Consider the following 23,421-nt stretch of genomic DNA (forward strand, 5'->3'; position numbering starts at 1 on the left):
GTTTGGCTTCATTGAGAATAGTCTTTCCCTTCGTTGGTTAGTTTTATTAATATTTTTGTCAGGCTTAACCCAAGTTGTTGAATCTATTCTGATGCAAGTTTATATCAATTATAAAATTATTTCAGGTCAAAGTCAGTGAACCATTTCTAGGGTTTGATAGCGATTAGACTTGATTTTCGGATAGCTATTCATGGTGTCAGAAGGAAGATCATGTAAGATTAATTATCAGCTCCTTTTAATGTGAGTTGATAGTTAATAAACTTTCATTATCAAGAGAAGGTATAAAAGATCACAACATCGATTGTTTATTGACAATTCATTTTTTAGTATTCAAAGCTTCAATTTGATTCTTTTAAAATTTGTGACTGTGTTTATCATTTTTCAATCAATCATGATTTTCAATAATTCATCAAAAGTTATTTTGTTTGCTTTAATCGTTATCATTGGATGTGTTTTGGTGTCAGCTAAAAGCAAAGGAGGTGAAGATCTTATTATCCTTGGTGGATGGGGTGGAGGTTTAATTCAAGGTGGTGGTGGTAAAAAAGGTGGTGAAAACTTGATTATCCTTGGACAACATTTCGGACGTAGATGATTGTTATAATTTCATTCATTTTTGTAATCAATAGTTAAATTGGTTGGGTCTAATCACATTAGATTGATGGTTTGATCTCAAAATAAATTATGTTTTTAGTTTAATAATTTTGATTTGCATTTCTTCCAAAGTATCCATCCATGATGATCCATATTTTATGTGAGCTTGACTTTGAGGACGGTTTATTATATATTTGTGATTATAAGCATATTTTAAAGCTTTGATTTAGTTAAATCCTTGATATACTTGATAAATGATGGATTTGGATCAACTTGATTAAGAGGAGCTTTCTTTGCCAAATTAAATAGACGACCATAAACATTGCCATCTTTACAACCTGAAATATTGATAAATAGAATAAAAGAGTTTCAATCAATTGAGGAAAATTAAGGAAATTAAGCAAAAAAAATATTGTTCTTACCAATAGCTGACATGAGAACCATATCATGTAAATCAAATGCATCAACCAAAGGAATCATATCATTTCGTAGTTCTACCATTAATGTTGATAATTCATCTTGTATTTGTTCAATTGATGTTAGATCTAAACCAACAGCAAGGAAATCGCCTTTATTTTCATTAATAATGTAACCAAAATAAAAATATGCCAATCTTTTCAATACTTGAGATATATTTAAATCATACTTTTCTCCAGATGAAACCCATTCCCAATATTTTATCATCATATAATATATTAAATGACTTTTTGCTGCTTTAATTAAATCAACTTGACATTCAATCCAAGCTTTCTCAAAAGATTGTCCTTGTACTCTCATCCTACAATCAACTTGATCAAAAGCAAAATGACAATGATAATATGCTGATGCAGAAAATAATCGTAAAAGTCCATCAACATCACTAACTATTTTTCCTTCACGTTTCCCTAAATTACCAATATCAGGTCTAGTAACACGATAAAGATATCCAATAGACTGAGATGTTTCTCTATTATTATTATCATCATTATTATTACTTTTGTTGCTACTGTTAGTGTTACCACTAGTGTTACTACTATTATAATTATTTTCATCATAATTGTTAGACCTTTTTTTCAAATTTAAAGTGACTTTAGTGTTGGACTCCATTGAAGATGATCCATGATTTGATACCAAACGAACAGTTTTGTATAAATAACGAGCTGTTTGTAAGTAAAGTATCGTATTTTCACCTTCATAGGTACAAGCAGCAACCGTATTACCAAATATACGAGGTAATCCAGAAGCCAATAGAAATCCATTACCGCCACAAGCTCGACGACATATCTCTACAGCCGATGCACCAAGGTCTGTTGTTAATGCTTTCAAACCAGAAGACATTGCATGAAGTAAAGGGATTGAACGATAATCTGATCTTTTAGACATACTTTCATTGACATCCTTGAAGGCTGACATCAAAGATATGAAAACTGCTTTACATGCATGAGATAAAGCAATACAAGGAATCAATTTGTACCTTTGAGCAGCATAATCAATTATTTTCAATTCACTTGTCACACCATTTTTCGAATCAGGATTAATACCTTGTTTACGAACAGCTGAATATCGTGTAGCAATGGTCACTGCTTTAGAAATATTAAATGACATCATGTCAATTATAAGAACTCGAACAAATAACATGGTTCCAAGGTTTAATTTATCTGTTGCTTTTTTAGCTTGATAACGTCCATTATCATCAATATAGGCATTCTTCATTAACATATTACTCTTTGGAATAACAACTGATGACAATTTAAGATAACCATTATCGGCTGCTTTAAAACCAAGTTTTGGTCCAAGTTCACCAACTTCAATTCCAGGTAAAGGTTTATGTGTTTCCAAATCACGGATTTGTACCATAAAAGGATGAAGACCTCGATGAACACCATCAACAAACAATTGAGCTTGTACAATAGCATGATTTGCTGTTTTACCTAATCCTCCAGGCCACCATTTTATTGATTCCAATGTTGGTGAATTAAGTGTAAATGTTTTCTCTTTATCATTATAAATTGCTTCAGTTTGTAATCCTTTAAGGTAACTTCCATGTCCCAATTCAGTTTGAGCATAAGTTCCAATTATTTTCAATTCAATTGCATCAGGAAGCCATCGTGCTTGTTGCTCGTCATTACAATGTCCCATTAAAGCTGGTATAAACATAGCAAAATGTAAAAGTAATGGTGAAGCTTCATAATGATAAGCATCAGCTATTCCTAATACTTCACGAGGATCCTCCAAATTAAATGCTTCAAAATATATCCGAGCTGCTTTTATTAAAGCTTCCGTATATATCTCAGAGTGACTTAAATAATCAACAGGTACTTTAATCAAATCATTTGGAAATTCATCTTCATAAAATTTCTTCTCTAAATAATTCAAAATAATAAAAAAACAAAATAAAAGTTAACTAATTGACTAGTGAATTAAAAATAAAACAAAAAACAACAACAAACAAAAAACAACAACAAACAAAATACTCACCCAATTCTCGACGTCGTTCCGTTTTCTCTTGATCACCTTCCAAAAAATATGTCAATTTTTCAATATTAAATGTAGCTTTACATCTTTCTTCTTCAAGTAAAGGATTAACATCATATTTTCCTAATATTGAACTCATGGAAGTAGATTTAGATTGTGAAGAAAGAACTGCAATAAATCCGATGATAATGAATAAAAGACGGTCCAATACTTCAAAAAAGAAACAAGTCAAATTGTTAACCAGTTAGCCAGTAAAAAGCTTATGCTCGAGAGACCACTAGGGGCGCTGATCTGCGCTGATTGCTGCTCCAGCAATTTCAGCTCTTGGGTTCATCAATTTGGTAATTTATATTGTAATTAACTTCCACATTAATTTGTTTTTAATTAACTCACATTCAATATTACAAATTTGTTGTATCCTTGTCAGTCAAATTTATCAAATTAAAATCACGTGAAGACAATTGTTTTTTGAAGCTAAAAAACTTCATTTCCAGCTAACTGACTACGTTTGGCTTACTGTTTACGATTTTTCAGCTGTAATTGTGTTTTTTTTCTGTGATTGTCACCTCTTCTCTTCATCAGTGCATCATCAGCCTACACCTTACATTGTTTTCAGAAATTATCTCAAATTCATCGGAAAAACAGTTTTTTACATTTAAGTACTAAAAACCATTTCCGTCTCAATTCATCATAACAAGTTTTTTTTGCTTACAATTATTATACTTATCGATGTTTCTGCTTCTTGCACCATACAAATCTTCACCTTTACAATTGTCTGCATACGACCGGTCAAGTTGAACATTGGTACAAGTAGATATAAACGGATCAAAGGACACAAATACAAGTAATGATGTCGTTTTTGAAAGCTGATGGAAGCTGATAAAATTTTATGTTCAGTTTTAGGTTTAATCAATTCTTACCGATAAAGATGGAATTACACGCATTACCTTGAAAGTTTCTCATCCTTTCAACATGGTTCTGATGATTTTGTTTGATATGGATTCAACTTTAACATTTTATATGCAAGTTACAAAAGCAGTTGAATTATCAAATTGAATACAAATTAGGAGAAGTACATGCATTTGGGAAAAATGTAAACATCAAGTCAGCAACAATGTTATCATTGAGGACAAAAAGAACGTACCATTCGACTTGATTGGTAGCTTTAATGGATCAATCATCTGCTTTTTTCTTTAAGTGAAGTAGAAATTGAAAATCTTATGATCAACAATTTGAGGAGAGAAGAAAACAATTACGAAGAAATTCAATGATTATAACAAGTACCTAAAAATATTTTTTTGTGTTGGAAACTTGTTCAGAAAGAAGGACATTGGATGCCACTCCTACGAAAGTAGTCTCAAGTCAATTGATGTAATATTGGAATTTATTGGCAATTTTTGACAGTTTGCTTACCTGCTGATCACACAATTGGTTCCGCCAACTTTCAACATCCTCTTCATCTTCATCTAGATCGGATCCCTCCCTTTTTGTGTTACTTGTATCTTTTTCAACACTTAGTTAACCTGAATTTTATACACTGAATCGCCAGTCTCATTGAATATTTTTTAGCAAGTTTTGTATTTATTGTTGTGAATAACGGTGTCTACCAATGAGTTCAATATTAGGAAAATATGATGTTAATCCTTTACTTGAAGAGGAAAGATGTAAAGCTACATTTAATATTGAAAAATTGACATATTTTTTGGAAGGTGATCAAGAGAAAACGGAACGACGTCGAGAATTGGGTGAGTATTTTGTTTATTGTTGTTGTTTTATTTTTATTTCTCTAGTCAATAAGTTAATTTTTATTTTTGTTTTTTTTATTATTTTGAATTATTTAGAGAAGAAATTTTATGAAGATGAATTTCCAAATGATTTGATTAAAGTACCTGTTGATTATTTAAGTCACTCTGAGATATATACGGAAGCTTTAATAAAAGCAGCTCGGATATATTTTGAAGCATTTAATTTGGAGGATCCTCGTGAAGTATTAGGAATAGCTGATGCTTATCATTATGAAGCTTCACCATTACTTTTACATTTTGCTATGTTTATACCAGCTTTAATGGGACATTGTAATGACGAGCAACAAGCACGATGGCTTCCTGATGCAATTGAATTGAAAATAATTGGAACTTATGCTCAAACTGAATTGGGACATGGAAGTTACCTTAAAGGATTACAAACTGAAGCAATTTATAATGATAAAGAGAAAACATTTACACTTAATTCACCAACATTGGAATCAATAAAATGGTGGCCTGGAGGATTAGGTAAAACAGCAAATCATGCTATTGTACAAGCTCAATTGTTTGTTGATGGTGTTCATCGAGGTCTTCATCCTTTTATGGTACAAATCCGTGATTTGGAAACACATAAACCTTTACCTGGAATTGAAGTTGGTGAACTTGGACCAAAACTTGGTTTTAAAGCAGCCGATAATGGTTATCTTAAATTGTCATCAGTTGTTATTCCAAAGAGTAATATGTTAATGAAGAATGCCTATATTGATGATAATGGACGTTATCAAGCTAAAAAAGCAACAGATAAATTAAACCTTGGAACCATGTTATTTGTTCGAGTTCTTATAATTGACATGATGTCATTTAATATTTCTAAAGCAGTGACCATTGCTACACGATATTCAGCTGTTCGTAAACAAGGTATTAATCCTGATTCGAAAAATGGTGTGACAAGTGAATTGAAAATAATTGATTATGCTGCTCAAAGGTACAAATTGATTCCTTGTATTGCTTTATCTCATGCATGTAAAGCAGTTTTCATATCTTTGATGTCAGCCTTCAAGGATGTCAATGAAAGTATGTCTAAAAGATCAGATTATCGTTCAATCCCTTTACTTCATGCAATGTCTTCTGGTTTGAAAGCATTAACAACAGACCTTGGTGCATCGGCTGTAGAGATATGTCGTCGAGCTTGTGGCGGTAATGGATTTCTATTGGCTTCTGGATTACCTCGTATATTTGGTAATACGGTTGCTGCTTGTACCTATGAAGGTGAAAATACGATACTTTACTTACAAACAGCTCGTTATTTATACAAAACTGTTCGTTTGGTATCAAATCATGGATCATCTTCAATGGAGTCCAACACTAAAGTCACTTTAAATTTGAAAAAAAGGTCTAACAATTATGATGAAAATAATTATAATAGTAGTAACACTAGTGGTAACACTAACAGTAGCAACAAAAGTAATAATAATGATGATAATAATAATAGAGAAACATCTCAGTCTATTGGATATCTTTATCGTGTTACTAGACCTGATATTGGTAATTTAGGGAAACGTGAAGGAAAAATAGTTAGTGATGTTGATGGACTTTTACGATTATTTTCTGCATCAGCATATTATCATTGTCATTTTGCTTTTGATCAAGTTGATTGTAGGATGAGAGTACAAGGACAATCTTTTGAGAAAGCTTGGATTGAATGTCAAGTTGATTTAATTAAAGCAGCAAAAAGTCATTTAATATATTATATGATGATAAAATATTGGGAATGGGTTTCATCTGGAGAAAAGTATGATTTAAATATATCTCAAGTATTGAAAAGATTGGCATATTTTTATTTTGGTTACATTATTAATGAAAATAAAGGCGATTTCCTTGCTGTTGGTTTAGATCTAACATCAATTGAACAAATACAAGATGAATTATCAACATTAATGGTAGAACTACGAAATGATATGATTCCTTTGGTTGATGCATTTGATTTACATGATATGGTTCTCATGTCAGCTATTGGTAAGAACAATATTTTTTTTGCTTAATTTCCTTAATTTTCCTCAATTGATTGAAACTCTTTTATTCTATTTATCAATATTTCAGGTTGTAAAGATGGCAATGTTTATGGTCGTCTATTTAATTTGGCAAAGAAAGCTCCTCTTAATCAAGTTGATCCAAATCCATCATTTATCAAGTATATCAAGGATTTAACTAAATCAAAGCTTTAAAATAGGCTTATAATCACAAATTATACATTAGTCATCGAAACTCAAAATGATTTCCAAGGATAATCAAATTTTCACCACCTTCTGATCACCACTAAGGATATCTTCACCTCTTTCGCTCCTAGCTGATACTGAAACACATTCATGATAGCTGTCTAACCCAGTCAAAGCCTTAAAACATGGTATAGCCGTAAATCATTCATCTATTAATCCGTTCAATTCTAATCAAGTTAATTTCTAAAAAAAGTCCATTAATTTCTCTGTCAATCCATCCATCTATCTTTTTTGCATGTTGCTATATTTTTAGATATGTTAATTTATATTCATCAAATGATTATATTAATTATCATTATTATCGATTAATAAAACAAAAAATTATTTTTAAAGTGAATGAACTTTTCAATTAAAAAGGAGGTAATAATTTAAGGTTGATCAATTTTAAACGTTATGCTTATCAAAAGTAAATAATTTCATTTCATTTTCAAATTCAATATCCAAATCATCATCTTGGACTATTGATTAGTACCAGTAAATTCAATCTCATTTTCATTCACTTTCTAATGTATTTCACTTCAAACAATTAGATTGTCAACTCTTCTCGTACAATTTATTTAATCAAAATCACTTTATTCATTTAAAATCAACTAAACCAAGTCAAAGGAAATCAATAACTACTTTAAAATGTCATTGAGAAGCCATATTTTTGTATTCTTCATTGTTTGCCTTTCAATCGACAGTTCATTGTGTAAACCAGGTTGGCCTTTTAAAAAGCTGAGTCTTTTGACCCGATCATCATCTCAACCAGATCCCGAACCAAGCTCAAAACACGCTGAGCTCTGTGAATATGTTTGTAAAAAGGAACCCGAAGAAGCCAAGAAATACTGTGACTGTGAAGCCTTCGACTCAATGGAATCTGATGAAACTGGTTTATCAGACCAAAAGCAAATTACTTTGTCTGATTATTTCAAGCAAGAAACGAGTCCAGCTATGAAACAACAAATGTGCTCGTTGATATGTTCAGAGGATCCCAAAGAAGCGTCCAAATACTGTGATTGTCAAATGAAAGGTGATGATCCAAGCAAGGAAAACGTTCAATCGACTGCAGCTTCATCTTCAGCTGGTTACCAAACCCTCTCTGATTATTTCAAAAATGACGGCAAATCACCCGATTCTCAATCTCGTCTTCAATTGTGCTCTTACATGTGTGTAGACGATCCCGATGAAGCTAATCAATATTGTGATTGTAAAAAAATTAAAGACACAAGCAATAATCTGACCGGGCAACTGGAAAAAAATCCTCAGAGACAAGGATTTGGTAACTCTATTGGTAATGGTAATACGGATGACAAGAAAACTGGTAACAATTCAAATACCAAATTTTCAATTAAGAGTCTTTTGAATCCAAATCATGGTCACTCTCAAGAAGACATTTGCAAAGTAGTTTGTGCTATTGAGCCTGATGAAGATGATGGACATTGTGGTTGTAATGAAGGTAAAAAAGATCGAAGATTGTTTAGTCGGTTTTCTTGGAAATCCATTAAACAGTGGTTTGGTTAATGTCGAGTTGAAACGTATCAATTGTTTTGATTCCTTCTTGATCAAATGAGAATCTATTTTGAGAATTATGTTTTTTTTGTTTTGTTGTAAATAAATAATAATTTTTGATTTAATTGTTTCAAGTCAAAGCTAACTGATTTGGTTGGTTTGATCCAATATGAGTTTAATGAAAGTCTGATTAGGTTAGGCATTTGAGTAAGTTGAATAACTTCATTATTGGAGCAAATGATTAATTATTGTTCCTCTCACTTTGACTTCAATCATACTTGGAAATCCGAATGTTGATTTGAAGAGACTGTTTGATGAATATCTGATGTCTTTATTGATTGATTTAATAAATGTATCATTTATTTTGTTGATAACAACAGTTAGTACAATGTGTCGACAATCTTGCAGGAAGGGAATACAAATAAATAAAATAAGATTGGTTTTGAGATTAATACATTTGGTAATTGTTGATGTTGAGTGGAAAGATGAATATGATTATTAGATGAATTTGAACATGATGTTGACCAGATCCTTGATGAATTTTCAAACATCTACAATAAAATTGATGAACAATCGTTAAACCATATGAGAAATTGTTGATACAGTTCGATCTCGACCATGTGACAATGGAGCTTGATTGATAGCTGCTAATTTAGGAGTCCGATCGGAGCATCTATTGATTGTTTTAACAACAGGTTTACATACAAAATAAAGCAAAAATGATGTTAATGAAAAGGCACAAACAAAACCGATGCCATAACAGATTGCTAGAGAAGACATTTTTAATTCCAATTATTTTACACTTTGAACGGATCCTTAATAATCAATATTATCCACCAAGTTGTTAATTGAAATATGAGATCAGGTAGAAAATTTAAACCCAATTTATACCAAACACAGTTTGGTAACACTTTTCAAATCAAAAAGTTAACATTACAAGTGTCAATAATTCTGGTGGTTGACAAAATTAGATGAGTGGCTCGGAATCTGAATTGTCAATAGAGTAAAGATTGAAGGAGCAATGAATAAAAAAAAGAAATAAGTTGATTGTTGATTAAGCACAGTAATTTTATCTTTGCGTAAGATGACAAAAATTAATATCCAGAAGTTGTGAGCATCTCACTGGTGGTTGATTGTAACACAGATAAACTGAATATCTCACCATTTAAGTTCATCACATTAATACCATGTTAATACAGTAACATCGAAGCCCGATCTACATGCTAAATAGTTTGTAAAACACATGTACTCATCATGAATGATAAAACAATAGGAATTTTTAATAATAGGAATTATTTGAATAAAAAATAACATAATAACTTCTGACACCAAAAAACAAACACTTCTCAACGGTTATTTTTCTCATTACAACGCCATCTCTGTATTTAATTTGTAGCTTTTCAAGATTGAAATGGCAAATCATTTTATCGTTTGTTTGATAATTTGAGTAACGAAAGGTTGGCGAAAGTAATTGTCACTCAATTACATTCATGTAAAACCCAAAGTCTAAAAATAATTGTTTTCTTTGATTGTTAATCATTGTGGTGCTAACAAGAATAGAAATGGATTTAATTATGGTCTTCTTAATGATATCAATTAAAATGAATAAGAGTAATTTGGTGAGTAATTTATTGAGGTATGTGTGGCTACATGAAGAGATCAGTGGTTGGATAACATTTCAAGATTAACTTGAATGATCAACTAATTAAAGTGTTGCATAAATACTCGGTAAAACATTGTCCAATTGCATGGGATAAAGTCAAAGATCTGAATTGTATGAGTTCAAGGCTTGAAACAAAGCTAATTTTATTCAGATGATCAATTGGTTAATTGTTGTTGTTTCCAACACTGGTTAGTTAACAGTTTATGATGTTATTTACAGTTTACTTCATCTATTAAATCTGTGTTCATTCTTGAGGTAAATAAATTGTTAATCGAAGGCCAATTTACGATCCTTACCAATCAATATTATCTGTTAATGGAGCCTTTTTCAATCATTGAATTTAATCAATTGTTTACGATTTTGGGAAAACAAAAACATTAACCAATTTACTTGATCAATAAAACATTATGTCTGGTTGATGAATAATGAAATTAAATCAGTTAGCTACTGGTCTAATTGTTGCTAACTCAATGGGTTGATTATATTGATTAAACTCGTTGTTGTACAGATGATATGGAAAAACAAATTATAAAACATTTCCGATCCACTTAAAGTACTAATTAAACTCTTCTGGAAATCTACCAAAATATTTCATTCTTACCTTCAGATTAGTGCCTCAATTGATCAATTTATTTCCAAGATCGACTCAAATTGAAATTTGCAAACTAATCATGAAAAATCCTGCATTTTTCATTCATAAACATCATAAAATTCATCCTTTTCCAAGTCGTACCATTGATCACCAATTCATTAGACAAATCGATTAACATATATTCACTTAGTTGATTTTTATCTTATAATCTTTATGTTAACCATGGATTTGATTGAACCTGACGTTAATGGAGGCAAGATTTGATTTTCAAACAAACGTTAATCGATGTGGCATATTTGTGTATAATTTTGGTACAAACCTTGTCAATATTGACTTAGACAAATAAGAAATCAACGTTGATTATACTGATGATAAATCCCATGTTATATAATCATGATGAGGTTTAGTAATCCCATACTGATAAAGGAAAAACTGTTGAAAATTAAACAGCTGTGATCTTTTACACACATTTACCTGGCTATGTAGTTGTCTTTAGATTGTTACTTTATCCATTTTTGTAATTTACTCTTAAAGGTATTAGTCAAGATACTAAATGGCGTGATGTAACTCTAATAATTGGAGTTAAATAACAATTTAATAGAAAACCATTTACCAACTTTAGATAAATCACTTGAATCGCAAGTCAACCCACTCTTTAATTTGTGACAAAGCTTGAAGGACAACAGCTACGGCTTGGACGTTAGTGGCATTTCAATCTTTACATTGTTTTATGTGATGTTTATCCGTTTATCAAAAATCTTTGCAGGATTGAGGAAATTGTATCAGTTTCAAGAATATTTCAGATCTTTTGTAGAGTAAGATGTTGAAGATGTTTTGGACTGATTGGTCGGTGAGAAACATATCCACAATGTTATCTGGCTTAGGATGGTGGCATTTGTAGGGCGGTTTTTCAAGTATGAACTTGTAAGTGTCTGGTAATAATCTGACAAACTTGTGAGATTAACTTGTTCGAGGGAAGATAATTGGTTTCCTTATTGGTGATTCAAGTAGCATGTAGTTCATGTAACGCGTCACTTTGTTTAACATTAATAACGGACTTTTTGTTTTCAATCAGTGCTACTAGATGGTGCAAGACTACAATAACAATTTTTTGCAAAGAGTAAAGGATTGCTCTTTGGATTTTTGTCAAATGTTAATCAACAATTGTTTATTTACTTTCGTTTACTTTCGTTTTAATCATCTGTCATTAAATACAATCTTTTTTAATCAACTGTTATTGTGATAAACTCGCTAATGCATTGTGTATCGAGTTTTAACGAAATAGTATTTATAATTGACTGGATTCAATAGTTTAGTTGTTTTTGCTAACCATCGATATTATTGTAAATATGAAAGTGTAAAATCCGGTGTACCGGTGATTAAATCAAGAGGAAATTATTTATGTTACTTCAACTACATGCTAATTATTTTATCACACAATATGCCAATTGTTATCGTCAATTTTGACTCCTTGCAACTAATTGAAGCCATTGGTAAATTTAAATTTACACAGCTTGTGTTTTGGTTATTAAATTTTTACTAAAAGCAATCACTTTAGCTGGATCAACTTATTATACAATTTTTACTTCTAATATTTAATTTGATTTGATCTACAAATGTGAGTTTCGTTTCTTTCAACTGTTTTCGAGTTTCTTCTCAATCAAATCTGGAGATGTTATCTTTTTTTGTTCAATTCCAATTTTTCTCTAGTTAAATTTTTGAATTAAAATTTTTTAACCTTTCATTTTGTTATTATTAATATATTAAATGCAATTACGAGATTGTAATAACATTCAATTAGAATACTAATAATTCGAATTTTTGATTATTCGCGCTTCGTTGTGCTGCTGCCTTCTAACGGCAAAATTTACAATGTTTCACTTTGGAGTAAAAAAACTCCTCTTTTATTAATAAATATCTATTGTAAAGTTTGTGTGATTTCCACTGTGTTTTTATTTTGCTTATTAAAATATTTCAATTAGGTTAAAATTAATTTTCCTGATCTGTTCAATAACGTGAAATTTTTACCCTTTTCTCTACAATTACCATCCGTGATGCTCTAAGTTTCTTTAAAGAGTCTGATGTGCAACTCAACAAGCCTAAAACAATCTTATGTTGACTAGAAAACCATAACAGTGAATTTTTTAAATTTAAGGTTTTTGTGAGAGAGAGAGAAGAGTAGATTAGAATTAAAGAAGACAAAGAGAGAGGTGAGAGAAGAAAGGTATTGTGAAAAGATTGAAGAAAGAGAAAAACAAGGAGAAATAGAAAGGTGAGAAGAAAGGATAAGAGAGAGAAAGAGAGATAAGCGTATGTGAGAGAGAAAGAAGGAGAGATAGAAATTTGAGACTGAAATAAAGGATGTCAAATGAAAGCAATGAGAATGAGAATGGTGAATGTTTCAGTTCCCCTCAAGATGAAACACAGTTGAAGGCTTTTGGCTTGGAAGAGAGTAGTGAAGAGATTTGTGATAATAATTGTCTTCTACCTGATGTAACTGTTGTTAAATCAAACAAATCAACCAGCTTAACATCTCAAAGTGAAAGAGAATTGAGAGAATCTCAGCCCTTATTGAAAAGAATGGATCCTGATGTTGTTTCCATAAACAATGTGTTCGCCGATGATCCAGAATTTACATCAATAGTCAAAGAAGCTGAGACTGCCATTGAAGCTGCTATTTATCCGGAAAGGATTTCAAAAGGATCAAGTGGATCTTATTTTGTCAGAAATTGCCAACTGGTAAGTTGTAATAGCCTATTACTTTACCAATTGGTGTGTGTTATGGTGTCAAGTTTAGTTAATTGGTATCACTTATCATCACTTGTCACCACTACTAACATCATCAATTGCATCTCAAATCCACCGAGTTAGCTACCATTGTCTGTAGGCTTTAGCTGCCACGAAAGCTTACTCATTTCATAATCTATTATTCTTGAACAAGAAACAATCAAATACATTTAAAGGCATCAGATTTATATGATACAGTTACACTTTAAGCTAGCAGCTCGTTAGCTGCAAAATTAAACTAATTAGTTTCATTTTTAAATTACCTCCCATTGAAATCGCATTTTTTATTTTCAATACCCATCAATCTGTAGATTAATTTTATCTTTAGAATAAAATTTTTGTCCTTCATTTTGTTCTTATTATTACTAATATGCAATTTTGTTTTCATTTCAGAAAAGAATAGGTGTATTCAAACCCAAGGATGAGGAACCATACGGAAGGCTAAATCCTAAATGGACCAAATGGATGCACAAATTGTGTTGTCCTTGCTGTTTCGGCAGAAGCTGCCTAGTCCCAAATCAAGGCTACCTTTCGGAAGCTGGAGCCTCACTTGTTGACCAAAAGTTACAACTAAATATAGTCCCTAAAACGAAAGTACGCTTCAGCAAAACCAGCAACTTACTTTTTCTTATCTCTGTTCCTTTCTTCTTCAAAACTACTGTTTAATTAGCTTTCTATCTCATGGAAAATTCTTACAATGTATAGAAATCCTCGCCAGGCTTCCGATTGTGACGCATTTTGCTCTCTAATTAGTTTTGTCAGTCTTAAATTTAGGCTTGTGCAAGCCCAGTATTTTAAGTTTATTATTTTTCCACCTTTTCTCGCCTTTTAAAATGGGTCAATCCAATTAGTCGACTTCTGAAATTCTAATTTTCTCTAATTGTTCTATCACCCAATACTTTTTATTAGTCTACTTCTGAGCTTGCCTAATAACGTTTATTGGTTATTTATTTTAGATTAATACCAGTTTGTATCGATCAGTAAATATAGCAACTCACTTTATTCAAGCTCTTTCCGCCGTTATCTAGATCATTTTATCCATAGTTGCTCATCAATGTGTTTTCCTCTAGGATATTTTATGTTCCTCCCTTTTGAAAATGGGCTAAAGTAAATGAGTCAGACAATTGCTACAACCATTAGTATTTCTTTTTCTCTTTAAAATGAATAAGAAAATTCAGCCTTGAATCTCTATCTGTAACTTGCTGAACAACTAGTTTCATGACTGTTATTACAATCATAATATGAAATGGTTTCAAAATTGCAGTATTTCAAACTATCTTAACCGTTCTGTTAGTCATTTTTCATCAATTACATTCAATCCGCTGTTTTTCCTATTCCTGTCCATTCCTCTTCTCCTCTTCCAGTTATTTACTCACGACATTTTTCTTCTTTCGTTTCCATTAATAGGTTATCAAGTTAGCAAGTAAAACTTTTAATTACACAGCAATTGACAGAGCCAAAGCACGTACCAAACAAAACCTTTCTGAAAGATATCCTAACTTGGGCAGACGCTTCAACAGAATCGGTTTACCGACCAAGGTAAAATAATCACAACTTGCGTTTTTTTCTTAAAAGAAATGATTTTGTTTAACTATTTAAATCTTTCTCTTATTTTGTAGGTTGGCTCATTTCAATTATATGTACATGGCTACGAAGATGCATCAGTAATGCTTAGACAATTTATGGATAACCCATTGCCTGAAAGTGTCCAGCGAGAGTTTCAACTACAATTTGAAAGATTAGTTGTTTTAGATTATATAATCAGAAATACTGATAGAAATCATGATAATTGGCTGATTAAATACAATAAGCCCGATGAAAAAAAAGGTTCAGAATCATGGAATCAAAAAAAGGAACCTTCTGTCAAAATAGCAGCCATCGACAATGGTTTAGCCTTTCCTTTCAAACATCCAGATGAATGGAGAGCTTGTATGTTAACTTTAATCTCAAATTTACTTCCACATCCTTCCAATTTTTTTCACCCACATCGCATTATTCATTTATGTTGGATAAATTATTCTAATCATTCTTTTATGCTTTTTCATTCATTTATAGATCCTTACCATTGGGCTTGGTTACCTTACTCTAAAGTTCCTTTCTCTAAAGAGATTAAAGACCTTATTCTGCCTCAACTATCAGATATGAATTACGTTCAAGAGCTTTGTGATGAGATGTATGAACTTTTCAAAGTAAGTTCTGACCCAATGTAACAGTGGTCTTGCAACGAAAAGCAAATCCCCACTTAATTCGTCAAGTGAAAATGCGCAAACTTCAGAGTTACTTCCATTAGCTTAATATTTTCTTCCTCATTGCTAATCATTCTGTTTACCATTTATGATATGCTTAATTTATGATTCACTTTACTCAATATCTTGCAATTGAACAGATATATTAGTATATTTGTCTACTCTACGCATTACAGCTACCAGTTTGTAGATTAATAACTCCATCGAATTACAACGATCATCTGTTTGCGTAATGATCGATTTTATAATATTGATTGTTTCCACCTTTAAATAGTAACTTCCTTAACCAATGATGTATAAAAAATGATGCTTCAAATATGAAATCTTCATAATTTTTATTTTTTTTTGATTCAATCAAAGTATTACAAGATAGAATACATAAAAATTATTTACTTGATTCGTATTTTTGGAAGTCGCAATTAATTCTATACTCCACTTAGCTCAGCTATTGATTAAATTTTTGTTTCTTTTTTTGCAGACTGATAAAGGATTCGACCGAAATCTTTATGAAAAACAAATGTCAGTTATGAGAGGACAGGTAAGCATTTACAATCTCTGGATAGCGAATGGAATATTTTGGTTAAAAATGTTTTTAATTACAATGTAGACATATTTCACCTCAGCTACTTCAGCAACCTACGTAAAGTTATTAATGACTATTTTTATTCTAACTTTTCTATTTAGATTCTCAATCTGACTCAAGCTTTGAAGGAAGACAAAAGTCCGGCTCAGCTCGTTCAAATGCCTGCTGTACTTGTTGAAAGGTGTCGAGAAACTCCCGGAGGTAACCATAAAAAAAGAATAAGAGTAATGGCTGACCAATTTACTCAAAGATTCCAAAATCGAGCTCCTTTCTTTTCATGGTGCTGATCTATAAATATTTTGAGTGTGATATATTCAAGATTGTTGTAACATAAGCATTTGCATTCATGTACGCGAAAGCGTATCTTGGACTAAATTTCAACCACTAATTCATTCAAGATGATAATCAGCTATTAAATTCCATCATAATCACATCCAATCATGTTTTCCGTCTAACGAAATTTGAAATGTGACTCAAATTATCCAAAATGAATAAATTATGGAAGTATCTTCAAACATTTGCACAAAAAATTGCATTCCAATCACGAAAATTAAGGGAACAAATTAATTTTGTGGTAAAGAATAACCCATCGCTATGAAAAAGCAACTGGAAGGATCTCTTTTCAAAACTAATTTGTGGACATTTCGTTTAATATCAAGTGTTTTATTATCAAAGAAATGTACCTTTCTGTGTGTTGGATAAAAACAAAAATCAAAGCCCATCACAAGTTCTTACCATTGTAAAATACGTTTAATTTTTATTGTCAATCAAAAGTGAAATTTTTTTCCTTCTGTGATACTCTCAAACATAGATAAATGAAGAAGATAAAATCATCAATGCTAATTATCTTGTCATCACTCTCTTCTCCATTTGACATTGATATCAAATTGTTCATCCAACGAAACAAAACTAAAAATGTAACCCAAAATTTTTTTAAAACAAAAATTCTCTCACTCTTAATTGTAAATCAATGCATCAGCTTATTGTCTTATTATCCTTTACTGCTATTGCTATCTGCTTATCCTTACATGCTCAAGGATTAATTAAATCAAAAGTAAATTTATTTCATTTTTATTCGCTATTTCAACAACCCTTTCTTTCAAAAATAGCGCAAACTGTATCTACTAAAATGCACAAAGCTCTATGTAAGGCTTCAATTAACTAAATCAGCTGATCATTAATTTACGTTGATTAAGAGATAAAGATGATTATAATAAAGATTGTTGAAGACGCAAAAATACGATGAAAATAACAAAGACGCAATAATTTAACCGTCATATGGTTTTTTTATCATCTTTATCAGCTCTTTTTTTAACATTTAGGTAAAAGATTGCTTGAACCTTATTAGCGAAGTTATGATTAAAAAAATTTGAATCTTCGGAAATTTCAAATTACCGGTTAGATCAGGCAGTTTTAATGATTATCAAATGGTATTGGTTTTAGTATTTGATAAATTGAAAAAACAACTGAAAGTTTAACGGTCAAATCAAATTTAAAATATGTTGTCGTCATAGGTTATTGCTTTTAATATAAGACGTAAAACAAAAGAAGGTAAGAGTTACCCTTCATTTTCTTTATTTTGTTTGATTGATGCAGTTTGTTTCAAGTGTATAAATTGTTTAAATTAATTATGAAATATCTAATTGAAAATTTATTTTTTATTATTGTGACCTTAGTGAGTTTAATCTATTATGTTAATGCACAGCAATGCTCTAATATAGTGACCAGGGAAAATATCCTCTCAATCTCGCCGGAAAAATGGAAGACCTATGTATCAGCTTTTCGTACAATGGCACTCAATGGTGATCTTGACCAATTAGCTAAAATTCATAATGATCATTTTGCTATCATCCACGATTCGCCTCAATTTTTACTTTGGCATCGCTATTTCCTACATGACTTTGAGACTCGACTTCGCCAAATTGATCCATCTTTAGCTTTACCTTACTGGGTAAGTTATTTAACTTTTAACCTTAAACTCATTCCAATTCAAATGTAAACAAAAATTTCTTTACACATTTCATATGTTCATTTCCTAATAGGATGGTGCTGCTGAATTTACTGCTCCCCATACAAGTAGAGTATTTTCTGAATCTTATTTTGGTGGCAATGGAAACCCAAACAATAATTACTGCGTCTCTTCTGGTATTCAAGCAAATCTTTCAATAGGCTATCCTGAGACTCGTTGTTTACGTCGCAATTTTCAAGGGCCGAATGCCAATTCCATAGCGCCTTGGCAATCCCCTGCTTTTATAACATCAATAATTCAAACTTCATCAAGCTATGATACCTTCAGACAAAATTTAGAGCACTCACTTCATAACTCAATGCATTTTGGTATTGGAGGAAATGTTGGTGATATGATTTCATCCTGGTCACCTGTTGAGTAAGTTGATTAAAATCAATCTTTTAATTATTCAAATTTATTAATACAAAAAATATGTATTACTCTGCAGTTTATTGTTCTACCCTCATCATGCTAATATCGACCGAATCTGGTCTAAATGGCAAAACTCTGAACCTCAGAATATGAATCTACTTGATGGCTTACAACGAAGACCCGACGGATCTTTCATTCAAATGAACCGAAATCGACCCTTAGCTTACTACGGAATCCGAACTGGACAAATATTGGACACTAGAAAACCTCCCCTTTGTTACACTTACGATGATATTGTGTCATCCTCTGCACGTCAACGAAACATGTTTGAAGAACAGCTGAGAGCCAAATTGTCTCCACTTCTATTGGAACAATATTTCCCCAAACTATTGTCAAGCGATAAATCTGCTCCTCTTGACTTTTCTAACGAAAGATCTCTGAGCCAATCAATCGATCGACCATTGCCCTATCCAATATCACTATCACCTTCAATGGCAAAAAGAATGGGCTTTAATTTAGCTAGCGTAATGGATGTCCAACTACGAGCTCACAAATTCGTTCACGACATGAATCAACAGTTTATACAAAGGACTGAATCAGCTGCCCGTTCTGTAGAGTCTGAGTCAGTCGCCGATAATGAAGAGGTTGAAGAAGAATCTCAAGAAGATTGATAAATTGCCACATTTGACAATCAGCAAAGATTATATTTTGTATTATTTTTTCATCCCTTTTACATATACATCTCATCAGTTGACTCTTAATTTTATTTCATTATAAGCATGATTGATTCAAAGGAAATTCATTCAGCGAGATGTGACAAATACTTTATTGATACTCTAAAGATAAATGACAAATAAATTATAAATATTATAAAATGACAATGTCTACAGTAATCATTAAGTAATATTAATACTTGGCCAATCGTTAGCTCTCATCAAGCAATCCAGTTTCAGATTAACACTTGAAAAATTAAATTCAAATCAGTATTTGACTTTTAATTAGTCAATCCGATAATTAGCAATTCCATATCAGAAATGTGTATAAATTCAAAGAAAGAAAAGCAAAGTTGATGGATAATGGATATTTAATGTTGAATATATCCTGAGTTAAGCTTAATGTCATAAAAATCGGATTCACCATAATAACATATTGACACATTTTTTTACTCATTTGCAGATTAACTTGCATCACTTGATCAAATTTACATTTGAATGTTTCATAAGAAATCAGTTTTTTAGTCATTCAATCACCAACAACATCGTCAGATTAAATGGTAAATTTGTTTTGAATCAATCAAGAAAAACAAACTCAACTAAAATCGTAATTGTACAAGATTATTCAAGTGTTTTCATAATTTTTGCTGAAAGCTTGATCGGAAAGACACGTTTAATTGGCCAAAATAATATAATCTAATCCAGTAAAGGCCTTCAAAGTTTAGTCTATTAATATGTTTGATTGATATGTTTTTTTTCAACATCACATAACCAGTAGTTTCAATCAAAAGCCAACCACAGACTACTAAAGGATTGCTTCAAAATAATTGCAATTAAATATCAAATGCTGGTTAAGAATTTAAATTTTAGCTTTAAAACTAATTCAAGTATAGCTATCAACTAATAATACTATTATAATATTATAATAGCTAAATCGTATCATGTCTGATATAAGATATGTGAAAACAAAATGAACTGAATCAACAAGTTTCCATAATGATTGACCTTAACAAAACTGTTGAAATGGCAACAATGGAAATGAAATTTAACTGTCCAACTGTCCAGTTGGTTTAAAGGTGAAATGAGTTTAAGGTTGAGAGGAAAAGTGAATGTTGTTTATCAAATTTCCAGGATTGGGATTGATATTATTGTCTTACTGAATCTATCTTAATAATTCCATGAAAAACGTGAAATAAAGTCACGTTTCAGTCAAATATAGTTATGTAACACACGTGAAAACATGATGATTAAAAGATGATAAAAGAGGAGGAAAAGAAAGATGAAGATTGGATGATGAAAAGGAAAGAAAGGTTTATCCGAACGTAATCCTACTCTTGGAGTGCAAAGATGATGGGAAGGCAAAAAACAGTTGAATGAAATTAATATGATTAACCTTTCCTGAATCAATAAATGGCGTAACTGTAATTGTTTATCCTCATTTCAAGGATTATATGTTTAAAATTAACTAAATAGGAATCGTCAACAATCTAAGGTTGGCCAGACTAGAAACTACGTTTGATAATCAAAGTTAATTGACAAAACTCTTCGTGGACAAGCATTCAATCAACAAATTTTGATCAAACGTTGCCCTTTTTTATTGTAATGAATTATGATTAACTGTCAATTCTTAATGGTTAACTGATAAACATTAATAATTGATTGCAGTTGAAATCACTTGATGAGGTGAACATGAAAACAGCTTTTGGTGATGTTACCAGAAACAATCAGATTTCAGATGAAGCAAAAAAAAACGGTAAACACAATTTTGATGTTCACTAAAAACCAAAATTAACCAAAATTCACAAAATAGGACCAGAATGAATACGAAATGGACATTCCGTGGTCGTTTTAGTTAACTTATTTGTTTAATGACAGTTTTTAGGCTAAAGAAGTAATTGTAACAAATGTGGCTTTCGAGTTAAGTAATGTAACTTAGTTGGACAATATCGCAAGAATGGTGGCACTTACGATCAGCATTCTTTCAACAATTATAAGATATTACATTGGCTATAATAAAATACGACTGAATAACAAAAAATCTGACCGAATTCCTGTAATAGTGAATATTCTTTTAACACTTAATATTTGTGTCTGAATAACAATTTACCTTTAAAAATCAAGTATCAGATCTGATAAAATATCTTTTTGTGTATCATCTTGAACGATTTCAAATATTTCAATACATAAAATCAAGTTTCAGCTCTCTAACTCTTACAGTCCCTCGAAGCACCAAGTTTAAAGCGAAAATCGAAGTGTCAGATTGTACAGAAACGCAAATTTTATTTCCCAAAATAAGAGCATTTTTGATTGACCATCGAAAGAGGAATGAGTTTGATGAAAAAATCTGATTCCATAATTGGAAAAAGATCAAATTTTCAACTTTGGAGTCGAAAACTATCAATAGGACAAATGGACTCAGTTTTTGTGCCACTACAAGCCTAAAAAATCCCAACTTTCAACTCGAAAGTCACATTTGTTACAAATATCTCTTTAGCCTAAAAACTGTCATTAAACAAATAAGTTAATTAATAACAAATTAAAATTTGTACGACCACGGAATGTCCATTTCGTATTCATTCTGGTCACTTTTTGAGAACAGTCCCAATTTTAAATACAAAGGACAGATTAAATTGTACATTTGAAGATCAATCCAATTTAACCCAAAATTACAAACAACAATGTTTTAACCAAGAAATTTTGGTCACTGAAATACTGAAATTCAATCGTATCAGGTAAACCAGAAAGTTTTAAACCTCTGACAGTTATATTATTTCAAACGATCAATAATAGGGAAAAATTTATTGAATTATTTGTATTTTCACTCTAATTATTTACCAATATTTACTCTTCAATTTACACTTATTTTCATGATCAAAAAAATTGATTAAGATTCTATAATTTTGGTTTAATTAAATAATCTATTTTTGCTTATTTAATAACTGGTCAAAATTTGAAATCTCTAATCATTCCCATTATTCAATCAATTCATGATAATCAAGACTTTAACATTGAATTTCCATGAAAAGGATTTTCCATTTTTTGGTGCTTTTCCATACTTTTGGTTGAACATTTGATTCTCATGATCATTTCTCATGTTTACACAGTTAGTAAATTGTTATGCTGATCAGATTAGATTGCTATGAAAAAGGCAACGATAAATGATTGGGAAAAGTCAACAATTGGAGTTACAATTTAGACTAATTTTAATGTATATAATGATAATAAATATAAAAATCTTATTTAACATTTGATTCCTAATTAGATAAAAAAAGGTGATGGTGATTAAACTGGCAAACATGACATTAAACCATGTATAAGGTCAACTCAAGACTGGGATAAACTTATGGAACTAACCATTGGTCAGTTATGGTGAAGTAACATGAAGAAAGTAAAACATGTGAGCATGAGAATGATGTTGAAGATGAGGATGAAGGAGATGAAGATAAGTTATAAAAAACAAATATATTTTGGTACATAATCAACTCAAACACTTTTGATTAGACTTACCTAACACAATTCACTGTCTCTCTCTCTCTCTGTCTACATCCAAAATATCTCAACAAATTTATAATCATCAACATCACTTTCATCATCTTAACCAGCTATGTTTGTAACTTGTTGAACTAAAAAACGTAAGAAATTGAAGCTTGCTCAAAGTAAATTGGAACTCGAAATGTTAAACACTTTTCTAGGGAGAAGACAAAAGACAGAAAGAGTAAAAGAAAGATGAAGATTAGGATGATGATGATGATGAAGCCAAGAACGTAACTTCACCATAAGAATCATTTCATGTTATTCATTTCATCAACTCACGTGGTTATCTTTTGCTTATTGCCATTCAACTTACAACTTTCACTTTTTCAACTCTTTTCATTTTGCCCTTTCATTTACCATTTGTAA

General features: G+C 31.1%; 4 protein-coding genes and 1 long non-coding RNA gene across 6 annotated transcripts; 3 read left to right on the forward strand and 2 right to left on the reverse strand.

Moving 5' to 3' along the window:
* Positions 1-547: 547 nt before the first annotated feature.
* LOC107370355 (peroxisomal acyl-coenzyme A oxidase 1-like) lies at positions 548-3,457 on the reverse strand. Of its 2 annotated transcripts, XM_089269654.1 has the most exons (5): positions 3,439-3,457; positions 3,049-3,255; positions 1,014-2,933; positions 839-929; positions 548-756 (listed from the first exon to the last, which is right to left on the reverse strand). In XM_089269654.1, exons 2-5 carry the CDS (start codon positions 3,182-3,184, stop codon positions 693-695), a joined length of 2,211 nt encoding a protein of 736 aa, XP_089125780.1. In that variant the 5' UTR covers positions 3,185-3,255; positions 3,439-3,457; the 3' UTR covers positions 548-692. The 2 variants fall into 2 exon arrangements, with proteins under 2 accessions (XP_089125780.1, XP_089125781.1); XM_089269655.1 differs by lacking the exon at positions 3,439-3,457 and having other exon boundaries at positions 667-929; positions 3,049-3,305.
* A 94-nt stretch (positions 3,458-3,551) lies between these two features.
* On the forward strand, positions 3,552-7,403 carry LOC107370354 (peroxisomal acyl-coenzyme A oxidase 1). Its single transcript, XM_015938346.3, has 3 exons — positions 3,552-4,790; positions 4,887-6,806; positions 6,891-7,403. The coding sequence occupies exons 1-3, from the start codon at positions 4,655-4,657 to the stop codon at positions 7,013-7,015; spliced, it is 2,181 nt and encodes a 726-aa protein (XP_015793832.2). The 5' UTR covers positions 3,552-4,654; the 3' UTR covers positions 7,016-7,403.
* A 3,778-nt stretch (positions 7,404-11,181) lies between these two features.
* On the reverse strand, positions 11,182-11,429 carry LOC149093305 (uncharacterized). The gene is made up of 2 exons (XR_016200163.1): positions 11,287-11,429; positions 11,182-11,244 (listed from the first exon to the last, which is right to left on the reverse strand). It is a non-coding gene; the product is annotated as an uncharacterized LOC149093305 (long non-coding RNA).
* A 1,302-nt stretch (positions 11,430-12,731) lies between these two features.
* Pi4KIIalpha (phosphatidylinositol 4-kinase II alpha) lies at positions 12,732-17,502 on the forward strand. Its single transcript, XM_015938371.2, has 7 exons — positions 12,732-13,551; positions 13,993-14,193; positions 15,007-15,138; positions 15,219-15,528; positions 15,655-15,788; positions 16,324-16,383; positions 16,530-17,502. Exons 1-7 carry the CDS (start codon positions 13,174-13,176, stop codon positions 16,713-16,715), a joined length of 1,401 nt encoding a protein of 466 aa, XP_015793857.1. The 5' UTR covers positions 12,732-13,173; the 3' UTR covers positions 16,716-17,502.
* Positions 17,503-17,990: 488 nt separating this feature from the next.
* On the forward strand, positions 17,991-19,683 carry LOC107370381 (uncharacterized). Its single transcript, XM_015938370.2, has 3 exons — positions 17,991-18,379; positions 18,471-18,814; positions 18,885-19,683. The coding sequence occupies exons 1-3, from the start codon at positions 18,059-18,061 to the stop codon at positions 19,477-19,479; spliced, it is 1,260 nt and encodes a 419-aa protein (XP_015793856.2). The 5' UTR covers positions 17,991-18,058; the 3' UTR covers positions 19,480-19,683.
* The last annotated feature ends 3,738 nt before the right edge of the window (positions 19,684-23,421 follow it).

The sequence above is a fragment of the Tetranychus urticae genome, chromosome 3 (genome assembly GCF_039701765.1).
Source record: "Tetranychus urticae isolate SD_2017Ah chromosome 3, NJAU_TeUrti_SD_1.0, whole genome shotgun sequence".
Classification (NCBI taxonomy): Eukaryota; Metazoa; Arthropoda; class Arachnida; order Trombidiformes; family Tetranychidae; genus Tetranychus; species Tetranychus urticae.